This window comes from Sinohyriopsis cumingii, unplaced genomic scaffold, assembly GCF_028554795.1.
Source record: "Sinohyriopsis cumingii isolate HCF-2022 unplaced genomic scaffold, ASM2855479v2 utg000957l, whole genome shotgun sequence".
NCBI classification, from domain to species: domain Eukaryota; kingdom Metazoa; phylum Mollusca; class Bivalvia; order Unionida; family Unionidae; genus Sinohyriopsis; species Sinohyriopsis cumingii.
The window spans coordinates 402,416-425,482 of record NW_028315947.1 but is presented as its reverse complement, the minus strand read 5'-3'; the positions used below and the strand labels follow the sequence as shown (position 1 = coordinate 425,482).

Here is a 23,067-nt window from a genome sequence, read left to right as displayed (position 1 = left end):
ATTGGTTGCATCTAACGGTATAATAAGGCATGTCGTTTGACCCGTGTGTGGCGTTTAAAGACGGCTTAGTATGAAGAGCAATATGTACACGTTAAGATAGATCAATATTTTTTTAATAATAATTTGAACATTTAAACTGTTTTATAGGGAACAATACATTTTATTTAATGTCTTTGATTAAACATGTGTGACACTTGGTTGCTCTCAATTTTAGACCGCGAAAACTAACATGTCTTTGATTTCTTTCCTCCTAAATCAAATTTTTGGGTGCTGAGTCACGATTTCCACCGACTCTTGAAATACCCTTTCACAATGATTTCTTGGAATAACTAGATTTAGCCTATTACGTCACATATATAATAAAAACTCCTCCCGAGGATGCCAACAGTAACATAATCTATGTCAGTCAAAGTATAAATTAGGGACATTAATTCCATGCTTACAAAGGCAGGAAACATGCAATGCGATAATGCCGTACGTATCAAAGTTTTATCAAGGGCGCTATATGTTTACGTAAATGGTGTTTCTATAAATGATTATCAGGACATGCGTATTTGGTTTCTCTTATTCCCAGTATAGATGATTGACATTTCATCCAGTGGTGGAGACAATCTGTAGGAAAAGAAACAGAAACAAGACACACACAATCAATGGAGATATTGTACCGAAATAAAATCAAATCAGTTTCAAAGATTAAAGAAAAACTACACAAGCATAAAAGACCCAGTAGACCATACACACACACATACACACACACATATTCCATAATAACACACACATGTATTTGTGTCTGCGCGTGTGTGTGATGACACGATGGATAGTTTCATTTTCGTTGTTGTTGTGGGTTTAACGCCCTTATTCAACACACGATAGTACATGCGGAGACTGAGACCCTCGCGGACAGAAGTGGATTTGGCAGTGATCGGTAAACGAGAGAGGTATATGACACACGGTACTAATTATATGGAAAAATGGGAACCAGCCTGGAAATAGGTGAACATAAAATAGAGTATATATGGGTTTGGCAGGCCAGGATTGGTTAATAATTAGGAAAAATAATCTTTTGAGAGCTTATCCTAGTTATAAGTGAAAACAAAAATAGAGACATTGTTTTATTGATGGGATTTCAGTCTTTTAACAGCCTTGAGTTTGGAACACTCATTACTAAAATTAGCATCTGAAATTTTGTTGCGGATCTGAAAGCACATGTTTCAAACACATGCAGGTTAAGAAAGTGCCGCGGCTCATATCCTTTCCTTGACACTGAAGCGGACATCCAGTTTTCATTTATACTGACAAATACAGATCTGATCATAAGCACTCAGAAATTTTAAGTTACTGAATTTTTAATATCATGGTATTTGCAAAGGTTTACTATGGGAACTGAATTAGTATTGTGAGTCCTATAGACCTCAGCCAACAGCGGCCGCTTCCATGTTTGTTTTGCAGCTTCTTGAAATTCTATACGATTCATATTCAAGAAGTCATATAATGACAATTCAAAGTGTTTAAGGGGTGAGTCTTGCTGAAAAGCCAGTTTTTTTGCGAATACCTGTTTATCGTAAAAGCGTAATCTGTCAATGGAAACTCAATACTCTGTGCAAATGTGTTTTTGATAAAATAAAAAAATAAAAAACGAAAGACAAACCGAGAGAGAGAGAGAGAGAGAGAGAGAGAGATGGTGATGATGTAGGCCGATAAATCAGCCCTTCACCCGTTACGATCTTGATGTTGGGGTTAGGGGCTGATTTCATGTATTCATTGAACTCTGCAATTATCAGCAGACACTTATGGCTGCACATATATGTGTATATTTCACACACTTACCGGTATTTTTCGCGGCTGTTGAGCTCCCGTCGGCTGAAGAGTTCTTTTTGCGATATGTACATCATATTTCCGAATCAAATCCTACGTTTGACAACTTGTAAATCCAAGCAGAATAACACAACCCTAAAATGCCGTTGAAATTTAAGTTTCGTGATCACCATACTACACAGAGCAACCAATCCGATGCGACTTCCGCTCGTTCGCTCATTCGAAACACTCGGTACGCTTGGTCATGTGACTCGGTTGTTATGCTGGAAAGCGCCAAAGTATGATGGACGAAATGATTGCGGATGTTCTTGACGAATTGGGCTATGACGTGAGATTAAAGGTGGAACAACAAGAAGCATTATTAAAATTAGTTGAAGGAAAGCATGTTATTGCTTTTTTACCCACCGACTTCGGGAAAAGCCTGATATATACTCTTTTCCCTATCATCAAGAGAAAGGTAACGTGAATTTAAGAAATGTTGATAAAATGACATTGTTCTTTATTGAGGTAGGAGTTATTGGTATGTGAGAATAGTGATAATCGATTGGGCGAGTTGTGTTGGTGATACTAATAATATTTATTTGTGTTTTAGGCCAAGATACATATCCATACATCATGTGATACAAAAAAGTGCGTAACAAAAGAACATCGTAGTTATAAGAAGAAATATACATAAAAGTAATAATTATTGCATTTTACAGATATAAGTTATATAGTTATATACTGCACAGTATTCAAACAAGGGGATTTAAGTGTGACCATAAAAGCTGTGGAGCAAGATTTGTGATGATCTAAAGTATTATGCAGCAGGAGTCGTTGATAAAATTATTATGATTATTATTGACAGTATGACATTATCATTTTTTGGATTAATAGGATTAATATAAAGTTATAATAATTTCTTTTGTCCTTTTCATAGTTTTGATATTTAAATCTTGCCAGTGTTCATTGGAAAGTGTTGGATGGATACACTGATTTATGGAATGTTAGACTGAATCTTACTGATAATGCCATTTCTCTTGGAGACCTAATATGGGATGTTTTGATTCATATACATTACGAATGCCTGTCTACATTATAAAACATAATTACCACACAATTCATGAAAGTTCTTTATCAATCTTCATAGCAGTGTTAAATGACAGTGTTCTTTTGTTTTATTCTTATTAATGAATATAATAAATTATTCAAGAATGTGTTTTTGTCTAGAAAATTTAAATAATGAAACATACATTCAGTCAGAACACATTGACAACATATAAAGATGATCACATAACAGTTTCTGTATATTGTCATTGTGATAAGGCTATTACTGGTGCATGGAAGCCAAAAATATTAAATGTGACATTGTATAAAAAATGATAAAGTACAATTCAGAAAATATTTTTTTAAACATGCATGAAATAATAGTCTTTCTCTTCTTTTGATCTTCATTTGACTGGTAAACACCAAACAGTGCTGGTTATATCACCACTACGGGCCTTGATGTTAGACCAACAGGCAATAATGAAGACACACAGCATCAAAGCCCAATGCATTATAGAAGACATGCCAAAGGAATCCATTCAAGGTAATTTTCCATTGACAGTCATGCATATATAAAACAGTGTGTGTAAAAGAAAATGATTTATTAAAATTTGGCACAAAAATTTATGCAAACCAATTAATAACTTTCCACAAAGTATCTAATATACTAAGAGATTTATGGTGATGTTGATTTCTGTTCTTGTCCTTATTACATTCCAATCAAGGTAATACAAATAATTATTGAAAGAAATAAATCAACTGTTATATTTAGCATGGGATATTGTGATCATACACTAATGGTAGACTATCTTTATACAAGAAACCTTAAGTTATTTTGGTGCAAGAAGTAGTTTCTTCATTCAGATCTGTATTTATCTTAAACATAACCTGTTTTATATTTTTGTTATTCTTTTACAAAGACAAGATGTAGAACAAATCTATTACACAATAATAAAGTAAAAACTGTTAATGTAGGAAAAGGATAGTAATCAAATTTCACATTTCTACAGATATCAAAGATGGAAATGTAGATGTTATTCTGGCCAGTCCAGAGGCTATCATGAAGAAGGAATGGTTACAGATTGTACATCAAGAACCTTTGTGGTCACAGCTATGTCTCCTTGCTTTTGATGAGGCTCACTGCATTTCACAATGGTGATTATTATATTCTTTATACTAAAATTTATTGTACAACATAACAGAATACTGTGTAACATCTGGCACAGAGTCTGTCTTTCGTTAATAGGAGTTAAATACAATATTGTCCCTGTTTCCATGCAGTAAAATTCTGTTATTTGAAGACTTTGATGTGTGTATTTCAAATCAGATAAAACAGCTCTCTAAATTCAAATAAGACATTATGAAAATAATAATGCAGGAAATAAATACTACCTATGAATCTGAATCATACAAAACTTGCATGTACTCGTGTATCTTAGTGCCTTTGGTCATTTACTTCAAGTTCAGTACAATCATTCTTATAGCAAGTTTAATTATTCCATAACAGGGGACTTGACTTTAGACCGGAGTATAGAAAAGTGGCTGAGCTGGTGACTCATTTCCAACACATTCCATCTCTTCTCCTTACTGCCACAGCAACAGAAAAAGTGGAGAAGGATTTGAGGACTCTACTTGCACTTCCTACTGGGGACACACATACCATTGCCAGACTTCCAGACTGGTACCTCATTCTTTTATTTAACATCTGTTCTGTGATTTTTATGACAATTCACTTTCACTTATATTTTAAGTATTTTGTTTGTCTGTTTATTACTATTTCAAGAAATATGTAAATTATTGTACAAACCTGTCTCTAGCTGTATTTGCCTGAAATAAACCCCAACACCACAGTAAAACTATACATTGGTTGTGGATATTCATAACATTACACACATCTTACCGACCTATTCACATGCTATTAAAGTTTTATCCGATAAAGAACTGACATACAAATACAAATAAACTACTAGCAGTGGTAAGATGCAAGAATCAAGGGATACTTGAATAGAAATAGGGTTAACACATTATTTAGTTTTGTTTTGTTTGAAACAAATAGGGGAAATGTAAGTTGTTATAGCATAACGTCTATAATATTCAACACATACTCCCATAGTGGTGATACACACACCCTTCTCCACTGATGAAAACCTCTTATATTCAAGCAAGGTACAAATTTCATTCTCTTCATTCTACATACATATTTTACCTATCTAAACTTGCCACCTCTCTTATCAACCATTTGCTGTCTGCTTAAAGTGACTGGACTTTTTGCAATGCAGTATTCAGTTTTCTTGTGATGAATTCCAACAAATTATAAATAGTGATCATGGGCTTTCTGTCAGATAAATATGAGCATTTAAACAGACACAAAAAATTATTGAATAAAATGTAAGGTGAAACAAAATGTCCTGACTTGTATTTGTTTCTTGTGCAACATAACACTAGTATTAAAAAAGTGTTTCTCTTTCAGACCTAATATCTACATACATATGGAGAAGTGCTCAGAGAAGTATGAGGAAGTGCTTGCATGGTTGCCACATCATGTCATGTCCAGGAAGGAGAAGTCCTAGAAGATAGTTGTCTATTGCCAAAGCATGAGGGATTGCCAGAACATTTTTATGTGGCTCATGGAAGACTTGGCAGAGAATGCATACAGATGTTGTAGTACATTGCGGGGTTGAAAATTCAGTTCTCTCCTCTTGGCAAGAAGTTGGAAGATTTTCTAGGGATGGGCGTAAAGGACTTGGATTATGTTACATATTTCCTAGGTCTCTTAGCCACTGTTCAGATGAATATATGAAGAAGCTTTGTAACACATCTGACTGTCTGAGACATTGTGTGCTGGAACAATTCCTTCTCTCCAACATGGACCAATCATCTTTACCATCGTCCAGAATGTGGATTGTGATTGGTGTGAATGTAAAGCCTGCATGTGTTGTGTTAACTGTATGTACAGATGTGGATGTGCGGGAAAACCTGTGAATGTCATTGATTGGTTGTAGAGTTCTGGTTGAAATACATATTAACAGATTGGAATGTGCACTATGTGTAATTCAGTGAAACATTACTATATTCAAGGCTCTCTAACCTAATTTAGAACAAATTACTACATAAGATTGGTTTAAAGTTATCTGCTGATATATATATATATATATATATATATATATATATATATATATATATATATATATATATAGTAATGCAGGAACAAATACTAACAATGAGTCATACAAAAATTGCATGTACCGGTACTCATGTACAGTAACATGTATATATTACCATTTTAAGTGGATTTTGATGTAACTCATTGATGTTTCAGCACATACTGGGCTATATAACACTGAAACTACCATATGATGAAAATTGCATAGAAATTTGATTGGCATATCATCACATTCAAGGCTTACTACATGAACTGGTGACTAACAAGTGGACTGCACATAATTCATTGACACATCATTCTGTTGGAAACAAGCTGACATTTAAGAAAAAGCTGATTAGAAGTACATGTTTAAAAAATGCCTAGCCATGTGTTCCACTTTCCATTCCAGACGTCCTAGACATTATTTAATTGACACGTCAATATATCATGGCTGTATAACCCCATATATTACAGTGGATTTGGACTGTATTAAATTCAATAACACATCAGCACATTCTATGCTAAAGAACCTAATGTAAACTATATATCACATGTACTTGTAAATAACAAATATATATTTGGTTTACAGTCAGTTACAGATACATCAATACATTCTATGTGATATAACATGGTGCAAACCAACAAGTCTGGTATGTCTTCTCTGCAAAAGCCATCCATAACTCACATGTTGTAACACTGGGTATTAGTAGATTAAGAAGAGTATGAATTTATATACTTACTGTTGCAAATAAAGTTGCCTCAATCAACTATAATCTCCAGTCTTTTGCTCATTTTCTTCAGATGCTTCTGAATCCTTTTCTTAAACTCTTCCATCTGATTAAATTTTGAAAGAGAATGAATATCAGGGAATGCTGAGTGACATCTTCCTGAGATTAACTCACATCATTTGTTGTCTAAGAGGATTTTCACAAGGTCCTCAATATCTGTACTCCTCCTCACAACACCTTTTGTTTGCTTGAAATTGCCACGGTTAAGTATCTTGTGATCAAAAACATACTGAAGTGTTTTCTTTATCCCCACCATTTGGCTGTGTCTAGCTATGGTGTCATCAGTCAGATTTCCACTGGCGGTCTTGACAGCCTCCTTGTATTCTCTGTTGAAAAATTCTATTTGTAAGTCCATTTCAATATTGTGTCCCTCTTTCCCTGCAGTATTAACTGTTCTGTTCCATCGAAGTTGGTGTGCCAGACGAGAGGACACTCCACCATTTAGTGCACTTAAAAGATTATAGCCACATACAAAGTACTTGGGGTGGTGCTGATCAAAGAACTCTATCATATCATGCCTCCAGTGGCTGATTATTCTATCTCCATCTCCTTCCCTGATAGCATCATGACGGGCCATTTCTCCTAGACCTCTCCATAAAAGAGCCTTGGAGTATTCAAATACGTGATCCTGCTTTGACTTGTAGTCTTTGTTACATTTTGTTGACATGACCTCACACTGTCCAGAGCAAAACCACTCACCAGCTGGGACATCATTGTCACTTAACCCCAAACATGTGAGATGAAACCATCTTCCTTTAGGACAACTGTAATTATCACAACATATAAACTCTTCAGTATCACTCTCTAACTGGCACAGGCCACAATAGCTGGAATCAGCATTACAGTCTTGTATCTCTGGAGGATGGAATCCTAAGGTTGCCACTTTCTTTGCAATAGACTGAAAATAGCACCATAACTTTTCAATGTCTTTGGGAATATGGTCTTTGTCTATCATTGATCTTGAACTGGCTATGACATAGGCCTGAGCTGTAGCAAAGCGTAGCAAATCGGTGGCATAATTGAAGCAGGAGCTGGTTTTGCTGTTGACATTGTGGTGCCTGTATCTGTTTCTAATATAATATAATGTGCCCACATCACGTGCACTTTGGGGTCTATACAACAGCTTGAATGTATCCTGCAAAAGAAAGGTTTTGGGTCTGTACTACTTATATATTGTAAATATTTGTTGGGTATGATAATGTGTCAAAAGTAAGATTGGTACATCTGGAGATTTTGTTTATAATGACTTGGAAATAGGATCAGATATATATGCATATGCAAATAAATGTTGAACAAATGTCCTTCCAGTATGTTTTGAAAGGCCTTGGCAGGGAGTTTTACTAGATGAATTGACAAGTCAGAATCAGCATGCACCCTCTGCAAATATTGTCTAATTAATTTACAAAACAACATCCCAATATAAAATTTTTGTGTTATTCTTTTACTTAATACTAAATAATAATTTTATTTCAAATATATGAATGTGGATTAGTTTTTAAATGCTTTCTTACAATATTAGATTTAATAACGTGTTTAGGGCATTCTAGTTTACACATCTCGAGAATGAAAAAAGTTTATTCAGCTTTCATATCATATTCATTTCTTTACACAGAATGTAAATAATGCTATAGATAAGCAGTCCTCAACATTATTAGTTAATTGTAAATGAGGCCATATGAATCCATGGGCATATAATATAATTTTGCATAGGGAGTTTATATCTATAATTTATTTCATTTCAATTAAGTCTTGATCCTTTATTATAACAAGGAATATTGTACTTCTTCTGATCAAAAGATAATCAAATACTAGAAAAAGCATATCAACAATTAAAATTTGTGGACACTGAATTTTAAATAGCAATCACATATATTGTTTGCTTCCTATTCCTACCTCTAATAGTATGCCACGTTTGTGCCACTCCTGTATTGCTGGAACAAGCCCATGTAATCGGTCCCACTTGGATCCCCCATTGATTCTCGCAATTTGTCCATCATTTGCCCTTTCACAACTGAGGGCATCCCCATAAAGAATACAGGATATTGGGTCCGAGTCCAATCTTCCTGGGACATATTGTTGATATTCTACCATGATATCAACCATATCTGCAATTTTGGTCTCATCCTTTGCCAAAACACCTAGGGGAATCTGTAAAAACAAAATGGTGAAATTTTATTATTGTGTAAATAAACATTCAAATATAGTCAAAACAAAATGGTTCTCTGTGCCAAAAATGGTTGATTCAGACTAGTTTGTATTTAATTAAGTACAATCAAATGCAAATAATAATTTAGACTGGTTTGTATAATATACAATCAATTACAAACATTAAGTGACTATTAAATTAATATCCTCAAATAAACTGTATCAATTACAAACATTAAGTGACTATTAAATTAATATCCTCAAATAAACTATCAAAAACTTTGATCTTCTTCTAAGACATCAAGCCTATCACATTACTGGAAAAGGGCCTCTTCTCTTCCTCAGTAGCAAAGGACACCAACCAATGTAAAAGATGAAAAGTATTCATTTTGGGAACTGCATAACTAACTGCAAGATGATTTTTGCTTTGATCAGCTCTAATGTAAATAATATATGTTCTTAATTTGTCACAAAGTGGCAAAATTCAGTATATATATATATATATATATATATATATATATATATATATATATATATATATATATATACTTACAACTTCGCTCTTCTGTCCAAGTTCTTTTGAATATTTATGGGGGATGTGGGCCTGCACTCTATCCTGGAGGCATCTGAATGGTCCTTCCTGCACCAGTATTCTTTGCACTAATATAATGAATTCATATCTGTAAAACAAAAACTGTTTTTATGAAAATAAAGTGCAATATAGAAGTTCAATGGTATCTGTACCTATGAACTCTTAAGTATTAATTAACATACTAAATTCAAGATAGATAACAGTTTTCCTCTTTTCACTGACACTAATATTAGTTTCAAATTCTTTGCAAATATTATTGTGCATAACTATATTAGGAATGAAAGCAATAACAATCATTACAGGTTTATTTGCACATGGGGGGGGGGGGGGTAATATCATGCATGTACTTTCCTCCCACAGAAAATTATATGTAAGTATGAATGCATTTGTAATTATCTCTATATTTAATCAGCTAATGAACCTGTTATGACTCTATGGTCTTAAGCAAAGTAACAGAGAACAGGTAATCCAAACAGTTGAGTAAAATTCAATTAATAATTAATTACCTGGAATACAAAGTGAAACTTAAATTAGAACTTTAAGTCTAAAAGTATAGAAAGTTTGGAATGAATTTGAGTATTGGATGTGCTGTTGTGCCTGTAGCTTTGAGTGAGCTGATTTATGTATCCCAATGATATGATACAGAATGTTAATTGTTTTTAAATAAATGATTCCTCTAAAATTATACACGGCAAAATATTATTTTAGTGCTGAACTTTAAACAGGAATGATAAAATCTTGTTTACTTTAAAGTTATTTACAGACTGTGACTTGACTATAACGCAACAATATACCCTGCATCTAATTGAAAAGTTGCTTCCTTGCTCTAGATAATTCATAATCATTAGTAACTAAATGTTGATCACATGACCTAGACATTGATGAAGGGCTTGAATTACCGTCCATCTACACCAATCTCCTTGCACCATGTGACCATTATAAGTCAAGTGCAACATTATTCGCTGAAGAAGGCAGTGAGATATTGCTGAAAATTTTGAAATCTTAAGGTAACTATGATCTGAATATGGGAAATTACTAATGACCCTGGGTCTATACCACTTACAATGGAATTTATATAAGTTTTAGCTTGACAAAAATCAGGTAATCCATGGTTTCTTCAAAGGGAACAAGTAATGTCCTGAACTTGAAATTAAACATGTTGTCTATTAATGATCAATAAGTTATTATATAATCTAAAATCGGGGACAAAATGTTAGGTATCTAATATGTTGTTTACAAATGATTATTACATTCTACGATAATGGACAATAGTTAAATGCACAATATCAATATACATAACAAACCTAAAAAGCTGGTAGTCTGCATGATCTGGGTAGAATGACTCAACTGGGATATGCATGATGTCCATGGGTGATGGGGGGTAATCAGAAAGACCCATACAAGGTACTCTGTCAATTGCTGCATTAGCCTGAACCATATTGAGCATCTGATTTCCATGTTCCTGTGTACTGTAGCGGGCACGAGTCTTCTGGTTCACATTATCAAATACCAAAGTGTACCCCATGGGAACCATTGTTATCTCATCGTCATCTGTATCTGAGAAACCATCTGAAATCATTGTTTGGTTATTAGCTTATGCTTGTTTAAACTGACGAAATTAATTTTTGTTCCATGTTTCATTTAGTGTATCATGTCAAAGAACTTAAAATACATCCGATACTGGTTATTAGAGCCATTTTTGAAGTTGGATATAATAGTCATGGATTCCTTTAAATTTATATATTCAATCTCAGCACCATTACTTACTGAATTTTACTCAATATTTATTTTATGCTGATGATCAATAAAATAAAGTGTGATTTGACATGACTCTGTATCTTACTTTTGTGCTTTTATGATTAGATGTCCAATCTGAAACATGCCAATTAAAATATTAATATTAATTACCATGATATTGAATTGTTTTCTATTGAAAATGTTAATTAATATTCATTGCAAAATGACAATATTTCATACTCTGTGTGTGTGTGTGTGTGTGTGTGTATTTGAAGTTTAAAAAATGGAATATTTCTACAACTGAGTAAATGGATCTGATAGCCAAATGTTCAGAAAGGATTTGATTCATGGCCCATACATATTATACTACCTACTCACAATGTATGGTATCCTCCATTAAATCTGTACTGCTGACCTGGTCATCATTTGACTCAGACAGGGAATCCTGCTCTAATGTATAATACATGTCAGTGCTTCCTGTCTCATCCAACATCCTCACACCGACCTCCTCACTGACTAATAAAGTAGAAGTAATACCAGAATAAACTTACTTAAAATTTGGAAAAAGAATATAAAAATGAATAAGAAGACAAATTCAATTGAGAAATCATACTAACCAAAAAAAACATATTTTCTCATGGGTTTACCACAACTGACAGTGTTAATGTATTTCTTATACAATACCGAAGAGTGGTAATTTCAAATGAATCTATCATTTGCATATACGGAACTAAATTTGTATTCATAAATCCATTCATAGTACAAATTTGGTCTTATGCAGAAAACTGAAAGTAACAAAAACGATTGAATAATAGAAATAATTTAACTACACGCATTGCAAAATAATGAATGCTTAACAATTGTGGTAACTTCACACAGATTTAATTCTCCTCGATAAATACTACCTATGTGGTGGAAGTGGATGATATTATCAATTCAGTTATGTAATGCAAATTTATGTTCCCAATTAATAATGATACCTACAAGGCTCATCATTGTCAAAAAGGTGTCTCCTGGCTTGTGGTACTCTGTCTGTCAGGAGTGACTTCTGCTGCAGGAGGTCATCTGCATACTGCCGACGGATCATGTCAATGCATCTCCTGACTGCATGTATGCTCAGGCATAGTCCCAGATGGTTCAGTCTAGCAAAGGCCTGTGAAATGTTGTTGTTGTTGTTGTTGTTGTAGGGTTTAACGCCATTTTTCAGCACAAGATAGGCCATATATGGCAGCCAGTATAACTGGTGGAGGAAGAACCCTGGAAAACCCAGGAAAGAACCACCGACCCACGAGAAGCTACTGGCAGGCTTTCCCACGTACCCACGCTAGCCGAGCCTTGGACTCGAACATACGCAGACAGAGGTGAGATGGCAGTGATCCGGAACGGTGAGCGCTTTAGACCACTCGGCCACTCGGGACCCCGCCTGTGAAATGTAAAAAGGTTATTAATGCATGGTTATATATTTAACATTTAATTTTATGTCTTTATTCTTGTGATCATTTGCATTTCTTGTTAGAATATACCAAAGTTAATTAAAGAATAAGTTTATTACAATATCTATTTATTAAATCTTGACTGATAGATATACAAGATCTAATGAAATTAGACAACTGCTTCAGTGTGAGGAATATTTCCTACTGTTTTTGGATCAGACATTAATTGTTTTTTTAATGGTGACTGAGATTCACTTTTAAAAATTATTGCCCTGAAAATGTATCCTTTCACAAATCTGTTGGCATGATATTAATATTGTTAAAAACAGGAGCTCAAGGGATTCAAGCAATAATCTCAGGTTGACCTGCTCTACCTCCTGAAAAAAAAATGGTTAAATCCTTAGCAATTATAACTTACTTCTCTTGAACAACCAGCAAGCCACATCTCCACCCCAACCATCTGTTGCAAAAGCTTCATGTGACCAGGATTCCTCATGAAGACTATCTGGCCTATGATGGCTCCTATGTTTGGAGCAAGCCAATGAATTCCACGGGCAAAACTTTTTTCCGTCCTGCTTTTACTTCCTGCTGCTTTCAGCAATGACAACAGCACAGCGCATTTCTCTTCACTTTCAGCAAGGACTTTCTGCCAGTTGAAGCTGATTATCTGTAAGTAAGGGTCACCACTTGCTCGCCATACTGACTTAAAGGCAGGGTGGCATACTGCTTTCATCTCCTTCTTAATTATGTCCCCCACTACCCTCAGAAGGGCCATCTTAAATGTCTTACTTTTCTGCAGGAGAAGATGAAGTGCAGTCACATGTCTGCTTTTCTTAATGAGGCTGGCTGCATAGGATATATGCTTCATCTTCTTATTTATAGTAACCTTTACATTTGTCTGGAAGTTAAAAAAGGAGAATTTTTAATTGTGAAATATTTATTTGAAAATTAGTAATTCCTATCAAGTACAGTAAGTTGTTGTGTGATATTAAAATTTTATATGTTAATAACAGCATGTAGTTAAACAAATTGTTCTAAGTGATAGTCCACATAAATACATTTGAATATGTGCAGTCTAAAAGACTGTAGAATGTCTAGCAAGATTATATCATAACAGTTAATAAAGCCAAACAAATATATTAGTGCCTAGTACCATTTTCATGTTGAAGATGTGTGAGGCCACCTAGCATCAGTAGTTCTGGATAGTAGCAAGCAATATTATGTCTAAAAATCTAATTCAAGCTTGATTAACCTAAGCCAGGAGGTTATGTTTTAATATATTCTGAATAAATGTCTTTAATATAAATTTTCACTGATTTATTAGGTGCATATATCATCAACATCAGATCCCAGGTAAAAGGTCAACAATAGAAAGAACAGGTTTGGTGTGATAATAAGTTAAATTTTTGTAGTTATTTGGAAGGAAAAACAATGGCAGTTTTAATCCAACCTAAACTTCATGTATTAAAGAAATATAATTTCCAAATGGGAAATGTAGTAAAATCAAAAGATGTGGAAATTTAATAAATATTACCATTATCACAAATCTCAGTTTATTCTTATCTCTCTCTCTTAACTTTCAATATCTCATAATTCTCATTACAATATAACTGTGCTGCAAGAACTCAATGACACTTATAATTATTCTGGCTACCTTGATTGTAGTGCTGGTAACAATTTTTCTTCTTTTGCTCTTCTGGGGGGTGGGGGGTGGGGGGTGGAAGGGGCTGTAGCTAGTACCTTCTGTCCAACATATCTATCCCTCTTAGAGGATGACTTCAGGTCCTGGATAGCCTCACTCGATATTCTCTTGCCAGCAGAAATCTGTTTTGTTTCAACAAAATGCACAGTATAATGATACTTGTATTGTAAAGGTTTAAGCAATTACAGAAGTCTAATGTAACTGATGTATATATTAGACAATGATCACATTAATTTGAGAGGTTGAACTGCATTAATGTTATTATCACTTATGATAATGCATTTAGTAAATGTTGACATGAATAAGCATATTATGTTGTTAGCAATATATTGCATATTGTTATTTTTGTTAATGAGAGACTACCTGTCCAAACGCATCAAAATTTATTGGCAATCTGTTGTTGTTGTTGTTGTTGTTGTTGTGGGGTTTAACGCCATTTTTCCAGCACACGATAGGCCATATATGGCGGCCAGTATTAATGGTGGAGGAAGAACCCGGGAAAACCCCGGAAAGAACCACCGACCCACGAGAAGCTACTGGCATGCTTTCTCACATCTCTACATTGGCTGTTGGCAATCTGTGCTGTATCCATCACAGATAACAATTATCTGTTAAAGAACTAAATGAAAATATCTCATTTGAATTATAGTATTAATTAAATAAACTGTATGACATATTTTTATTATTTACAAATAGTTAATTCAAGATATTATAGTTCAAGTCTGTTATCTTTATTTATTGATCTATATAATAATTATTAAAATATCACAAATGTGTTGATAGTTTTTATAGGAATTGGGCAGTTCTTAAAACCATACAAAACTGTAATCAACATTTTATCTTTCTTTCTTTTCAAGCATCAATTGATACCTTTCACTACTGTTCATTTTTCTAAAAAATTATATGTATCTGAAATTTACTGTCAAAGGTTACAAATAACATTGAGAGAGAGAGAGAGAGAGAAGAGAGAGAGAGAGAGAGAGAGAGAGATGTTTATGATATGGAATCTGCATAGGCATTATGATTTAGGGTCAACATTGTTTAATGAGATTTTCCTAATGTTGGGTGTCATACTGATTATTAAGTGAATATTTAATTATTTAATTATTAATTTCACTACTATAGAATAAATAAAGAAAAAGTGGCACCAGTTTTTTGTAAACAAGTGCTGTAAATTTTTTTATATTCTTGTTTTGAATCTCTAAAATTTGATTTAAATGCACCATTATTGGGACCCTTATAACTTGGAAGTTTGTCATTTCACAATGCTAATCACAGTTGAACAAGCATAACATATATATGCACTTCTGTCTGGAGTAAATGTTAGCCCCAAATGATCATGTAGCACATCTTGAGCTGTTTCTGTCTGTCTCTTCAGTTTTCCATGTAAATTAACTTTGTTGGATCGATTTGCGCCCAGGTGAACACCACAAAGCGAGCATGTATTTTCCGCCATTGTTTAATTTTTTGCATTCATTTCCTTCTAATCACGCGTTAACTTAACTGTACGAGAATGGTACTACAAAGGATGTTTCTTACCTGTCTTGTTCGGAGTCTGCTTGAATCACGTGATAGTCACATTCACGTTGCTACAGCCGAGTCACATGACCATGCGTACCGAGTGTTTCGAATGAGCGAACGAGCGGAAGTCGCATCGGATTGGTTGCTCTGTGTAGTAGGGTGATCACAAAACTTAAATGTCAACGGTATTTTAGGGTTGTGTTATTCTGCTTGGATTTACAAGTTGTCAAACGTAGGATTTGATTCGGAAATATGATGTACATATCGCAAAAAGAACTCTTCAGCCGACGGGAGCTCAACAGCCGCGAAAAATACCGGTAAGTGTGTGAAATATACACATATATATGCAGCCAAAAGTGTCTGCTGATAATTGCAGAGTTCAATCAATACATGAAATCAGCCCCAGCAGCAGAGAGGGTGAACAGACCACTTAAGGGAATGGTCACCCTTGTGTTTAGACCAAAAAAAAAATAGTGACCCTTCATAGAGGTCTACGATTATTGTTTGTCCCAAACAGAATTGTAGACAGGACCCTCTCTGCTGCTCAATAATCTTGGGAATCATCATCTGAATCATGGGAGTCTTTTGTTTTGTTCTTCAAGTAATATTCAAGTTCTGATGGTGGTTTTGGATTTATGTTCTTTATTTTTCTGTAATAGTTCATCAAACTTCTGTATCGATCTCCACCGCAATTTTTGCAAATCTGATATGATCCTCTAACGCCGTTGTTACATCCAACACAACTTCGTGAACCAGCATGAGGATTTTTCTTTAAAATATAATTATGTTTTTTACAATATTCTCCACGACACCTTTTGTTGCATTTATCTGTTGTTCCTTGAATTAACCACGCACAGTTGTTCATTATATTAATGATATCTGTTTAATTAAATTTATTAATTTATCCAAATATTTTATCAAGACCCACACGATATCTTGTTCTAGGATCATGTCAATTTATTGTTATAAATCCATGCGGAATAGCTTGCGCTCGTGAAAAGAAATTACTGAATTTAATTATATCCATGTCACCGCTGCACCAAGTTTGATGAATATTTCGCAGCGTGTATGTGTCTACGCCATTAAACACAACTAAAATATTACAATTGTCCCTGATTAATTTTGGTATTTGTGTATATCGTTGAGTAACATAGATAACATCTGTATTTTTATGTCTGCCGCGAGAAAATATTCTGGCTGGATTTGATTGTTTATCTAGCATCACATCATCATATACAACTAAATTATTAATAAATCCGTCTAAAACATCAACGGACGGTGCTTCATCAATATCTGTTATAAACTCTATAACATCATTATCTTCGTCCAGTAATCGCGCGTTTTCGTTAAAATCTTTTAATACTTCATAACATCGTTGATCATCAACGGATGGTGCTACCAAATACAACTTATCCCATTTCAACCATCTCATTATCAGATTAAGTAATAACTGCGTCTTACCCGATCCAGATGGTCCTATGATAATCATTCTGATGGAATTAGGTAGCGCAGGATGATGCTTAACAGGTTCTCGCTGCCGAGTTGCTGAGAAATCAATTATATCCATATATATTATAACATGAACTTATATTGTTTACGCTGTAGAGTTAAAACTACGACTACTGATTTAGCTACAGTTATAGCAAAAAATAAAAAAATAACGTATGGTGGAAAATGTGCTGTATGTGGTAGAAAGAAATTTTCGTTTTTACCTAATAAGCGCGGTGGTGATATTGCTAATTTCATGTCAGAGTTTCCGGGTACTCCATGGGCTAAATACCCAGGAGAAAAACATCTACCAGGATATAATTATTGCGGTCCTGGTACCAGACTTGATATCAGGCTCGATAATCAGGATCAACCAAAACCAGGCGAGGAACCAGTAAACGCTATTGATCGAGCTTGTCATATTCATGATGTTGCGTATAAGAGTAAAAATCTACAGGATTGGCATATTGCAGATTTGAAATTAATTCACGCGTTAAATTCCATAAAAAATAAAAATATCAGAATCATTAGCTAATTGGTTAGTAAGATCCGCGATGAAAGGTAAATTTGCGTTTGGGTCTGGTAATATATAATGGAATTAATTTATTATTCACCAAGAGGATATTGGAGAGGCAAAGCAGCAATTGGTAAACTCGCTGATGCAGCAGCGGTTAAACATACTACTGCTTGCGCGTGGTTATCCAAACAGGCAATATGGCAAGTTTATCTACCACCACCGAAACGAATTCAGTACGCGTATTTCGATGTTAGTGTTCCTAATGAAGTTCATCAAGCAGATATTCTGTTTTTACCACATGATACTGTGCCTGGAAAAACGTACAAGTACGCGTTAACTGTAGTTGATGTTGCAAGTAGATATAAAGAGGCAGAGCCGCTATCAACGAAAACATCATCTGAAGTAGCCGATGCGTTTGAACGAATTTATCAACGAGGTGGTGGACCACAAAGTGGTCTACGATGGCCACAGCTGCTACAGGTTGATCCTGGGAAGGAATTTCTTGGTCCAGTATCATCGTTGATGAAACGACATAATACCAAAATACGACGAGGTCATACTGCAATTCACCGTGATCAGGCAATTGTTGAGCGATTTAATCGAACACATGCTGAGCGGTTATTTGGATATCAATTCGCGAGGGAATTTATTCAGGATACTAGATCTCGTGAATGGGTTGCAAGATTACCAAGCGTGATAGCTGCATTAAATAGCGAGATCACACGAACAACCAACATGAAACCCATTAGCGCAGTCACAAAAAAATATACCAATACAACGTAAGGATATTGAAAAACAAAAAATATTGGGTGATGTTACAGTTAGATATTTATATGAACCGGGTGAACTTGAAGGTGGTAGCGCGAGAGCGACTGATCCTATTTGGAGTGTTACCACACACAAAATATCCACCGTGACAAGATCGCCAGGTAGACCTGCAATCTACAGATTAGATTCGGCTGCTCCTCAACGTGGATTTGTACGTGAACAACTACAAATAATTCCCACGGATACACAACTACCACAGCGATCACTTAACTAGCGCTGGCGCCTCTACGTCGATTACACTCGAGACAGGTCAACATGGTATTTTCTCGTGTATGACCGCGACCATTATCTTTTCTGTCTACGGTAAATTGTCTTGAATCATTACTCGAATACCTCCACAGCATTATACAATTGCAACTTGCGCAATGATTATTCTGCCGATGTTTTAACTCAATAATAAATTCAACATCAAGATCAAAGTCGCATTTATTTTTTTTATCAGATTGTTTGTATCCGATTAATTTTTTTCTTATTTTATCATCATCGATGACGTTGAATTTATTAACGATTTCAGGAATTATAATTCTATGTAATTGAGATATTTTTCTGACCCTTGATACCGCTAAATAGACTAAATTTGACCACTCGATGTGATCGTCTACAATCCAGACTCGTGTGTCAGAAATAGTTAATCCCTGAGACGAGTGGATCGTCATAGCGTATCCCAACACCCATGGAGATTTGTCAGCGCATAATGCATCTTCGACCACACCGATATCAACAGCGACAATATCATTTAATTCGAGATTTTGATTCTCAGTCTGTCCTGGAATATCAACATTAATATTCTGTTTTCGTGTATCTGATGGTCTATAACATAACGGTACGGGTAATTCTGAATATTTTTCTTTATGCAGCTGAAATAACTGCTGTTGTAAATCGTCTCTGATTATTTTTCTGCTTGCTACGATCAAATCGTTGGATCTCCATAAATTTAAAAAATCACTCATTGAGGTCTCTGAGATCACTCGACGTATTATTTCACACTGAATTTTGTTTGATTGTAATCTGATTAATTTTTTAAATTCCTTTAAATATGCATCGAGAGCTCTATGATCATCATCTATTTCTTCGTAATAATCAACGAAATTTTTTAACCAATCATGTGGAGATGGTCCAACAAAAGGCGGCGGTTGACCATGATCGCCACACATTATTATAGCGGTATTTTTCGTCAGCAACCAATCAAGAAACATTTTTAATGTATCCAGTGACACCGTACATATCTCGTCCCAAATAATTATTTTAGGTATATATTTTTCTCCCATTCGCTCAGGAGTCCATGTATCCCCGCGCCATCGAAAGAAACTATGATACGTGCACGATTGTACTTGCCGTTGTTTCATCTCCCGTGCAAGTCTATGTGTGGGTGTCAGCACGATCATATCTGAATTTCTAAAAACATTAATCACTCGAGTCGTTTTGCCGCATCCACCAGGTCCATTGAGATATACTGTCTTATATCTAGTTATTGGATCACTCAACGATGGCGCTTTCGACATTTCTGATATTTTATTACACTAACGATAAAAATGTCTCATTGGAACATCTGCTGATTCTGTATAATTGTGTAATATTTCCTTTTTTTATTCTCCACGAACTCCATCGTTCATCATTACTTGTAAATTTCATAACAGACTCTAAATATTTACTCGAAATATAAAACGAATCTGTTGCGACTCTGACTGCGGTCTCAGGAAATATATTAATCATCGATAATAAATTTATGGAAACATAAGCCAACATGGAAGATCTTAGATGAGTATACTGTGGGGAGATATCATTTATATAACTAACGATCGTACCCAATTTTGTTCCGTCGGATAAATAAACACTTTCTCGATTTACAAATATATTTCTCGCTGTTGTATCAGCGATTATAAAATCGTACTCGGCATCATCTAAAATTAATCGTGTGTGATGTCTTTTATGATCATATGCTCCACCTTGAGTAAATTTACCTATAATTTTTCTACCGAGATCTTTTGCGGTTTTAAGTTTAATCTCGAGAATTTTAGGAGCTTCTTTGATAATATCATCTTCGGAAACACCAGGACATTTTTCCTTAAACTCGCTAATAACTTCATCAGCACTGATAGACTCTGACGTGGGCAACCAAACTTCGGTCTGTACATGATATGATATAATTGCCTCACTAACCACCAACGATGTCAGTACAGCACAATCTAGCATATATTGTAATAAAACTATAGGCGCCCAACATTTTTCACAAAATTGTCTGCCAAACCAAACATAACAAATCATGTGAAGATTTTCCTTCAGCTCGAATGATTCAACACAAGCGAATCCAGTCAGATCAAAATCAGGTAATGGTCCATTAATTGCCACTCGCGTCATCTCGTTTGTAGGGTGACCGAATCTTTTAAAGTATGCAGAACAATCTCCGTATCCTAGAAAACTTCCTGGATAACATGCAACCATATCAACCGAAATAACATCGTTGTAATTATATTTGGTATTCCACAATCCGCCATGTCCGTATTCGACGCAACTTGCGTGTATGTCCTCGAGTAAATCAAATCGTGTTGGTTTCCATGAATTTCTTTCTCTAGCGAAATGAGCCGCAACAGATGGAACGGTAAAGCAATTAGTTAGTAATTTGTCAGTATTTTCCGTGAAAACTTCTCCGCGAGATTTTTCATCTCGTCATGGAGAGATTCTGTTCGATATATTTCACCGTTTGGTCTAACAAACTGATCAAATTCACCTTCCTCATTACTTTTAAATAACCATACCGATACAGGATCGTTTTAACTTATTTCGTTGATAAAATCAAACATATCTGCTTACATATCTGAGGGGTAAAATCTAATAGTTCGATCACGTGGAAATATTGTTACTTCGCTGGTCCATGCCTGCGCGTTATGATCAATAATATTTATTGGAGCTCCTTTCGATTTATATTTTGATTGGTACAGTACTTCTTCCGTTATTGTCGCTACGGTTATTGGAAATTTTAATATTTTTCCTAACTCAGCAACATCTTTTATTGTAGCACCGGTATCCTTAACTGAATCAGCCCACGAGTTTTTTTTTTTTTTTACGTCTTAAATCAGTTAATCCATTTCCACGCGTCGCGTTTGTAAAGTGTTCTATTACTCTTTTGGCTACACAATTTAACCTTGAAAATTTCATGGGTGTCAGTTTATCAACGTTGGTTTTTTAATTTATCTCATAGATTCCTTAAATAACCGCTGTTAGAGGATACGCTCGCTCATAATACGGTTTGTCAATACCCGTCAATAGACCCGGTCTGGAATGTTTACTTAATATGGCGATTTTATTATTACCAAGGACAGGATCATATTTGTCACGGATAATCCAACTACCTGTTTCTGTTAATACAATAAAGTTTACTCTGAAGAAATATTTTTGATTGCCCTCATACTCAGCGATGTAGTTAATGATAGTTGACGCTCGCTTGTCATTCATTGTGGCGTCCTTGACAGTATTGCGTATAATCTTGAACGTTGACCATGTATGAGATGCACCATCCGTGTAAAATTCTTTCTTGGCGTCGTGAATTTTATTGATCAAACTTTTATTTTTCGGATCAACCAGATCTTGTACTGGCAAGTCTGGAGATAATCTGTCGAGGTTGAATTTATATTTAACAGGCCTAGTTTGGGATAATCTCTCAAACTCATTCATATAATTAAAACAAATATTTAAATAAAGAAATTTATATATATATATATATATATATATATATATATATATATATATATATATATATATATATATATACAGTGTCTCAATGCAAATGGTTGATGATCGGCTCAGTAAATCGATGCAACAAATCCTGTAGAGGTGAATTTTGTTGGATGCACTTACAAAGTATACGACGAGGAAGTCTAGGACCAATACCGTGTCTGCGATGTGGTATTGGAGTGCGAGGAAAAACAGAATTATATGGAAAATGGGGTGGAAAACGGTTCAGAAAACTTAAAAGATATTATGACAAAAAAATTAATAATAGTGAAAACGCTATAAAATCCATGGAGGATTATATATCAAGATTTTAGACAAACAATGATTTAAATAAATAATATTATCATAATGGAGCAAAATATATTTGTCCCACATCCCACAATAACAAACTATGAATCAGATCGTAATGGCATGATCAGACACTGCAGGTTGAAGAGACCGGTTGGCGTTGTTTCTAATACTGGCTATCTTAGATTTACAGTTGGGAAGAAAAGATATCTGTGTCATCGATTCACGTATGAGTGTTTCTTCGGAGTGATCAGAGATGATCTTGTTATTGATCATGTTGACGGGAATCCTCAGAACAACTCCTTATCCAACC

At 34.8% G+C, this 23,067-nt stretch overlaps 2 protein-coding genes across 2 annotated transcripts; one reads left to right on the top strand and one right to left on the bottom strand.

Annotated features, from left to right (window-relative positions):
- Positions 1–3,292: 3,292 nt before the first annotated feature.
- LOC149772944 (uncharacterized) lies at positions 3,293–5,966 on the top strand. The gene is made up of 4 exons (XM_089947048.1): positions 3,293–3,385; positions 3,852–3,996; positions 4,349–4,522; positions 5,312–5,966. Coding segments are annotated over exons 1-4 (405 nt in total). The 5' UTR covers positions 3,293–3,300; the 3' UTR covers positions 5,313–5,966.
- Positions 5,967–6,886: 920 nt separating this feature from the next.
- Positions 6,887–13,453, bottom strand: LOC149772943 (uncharacterized). Its single transcript, XM_089947029.1, has 7 exons — positions 13,097–13,453; positions 12,230–12,398; positions 11,624–11,761; positions 10,813–11,077; positions 9,470–9,596; positions 8,665–8,919; positions 6,887–7,906 (listed from the first exon to the last, which is right to left on the bottom strand). Exons 1-7 carry the CDS (start codon positions 13,451–13,453, stop codon positions 6,887–6,889), a joined length of 2,331 nt encoding a protein of 776 aa, XP_089803155.1.
- Between the last annotated feature and the right edge of the window lie 9,614 nt (positions 13,454–23,067).

Excerpts from the sequence above, each read along its gene's own strand:
- LOC149772944 (XM_089947048.1), top strand. The coding sequence starts at position 3,301 with ATGTTAGACCAACAGGCAATAATGAAGACACACAGCATCAAAGCCCAA. Across the intron at positions 3,386-3,851 it reads GCCAAAGGAATCCATTCAAG|ATATCAAAGATGGAAATGTA; the intron begins GTAATTTTCCAT and ends ACATTTCTACAG. Across the intron at positions 3,997-4,348 it reads GCTCACTGCATTTCACAATG|GGGACTTGACTTTAGACCGG; the intron begins GTGATTATTATA and ends ATTCCATAACAG.
- LOC149772943 (XM_089947029.1), bottom strand. The coding sequence starts at position 13,453 with ATGGCCCTTCTGAGGGTAGTGGGGGACATAATTAAGAAGGAGATGAAA. Across the intron at positions 12,399-13,096 it reads TTGCTGGTTGTTCAAGAGAA|GCCTTTGCTAGACTGAACCA; the intron begins GTAAGTTATAAT and ends AACATTTCACAG. Across the intron at positions 7,907-8,664 it reads AACGTGGCATACTATTAGAG|GATACATTCAAGCTGTTGTA; the intron begins GTAGGAATAGGA and ends TTTCTTTTGCAG.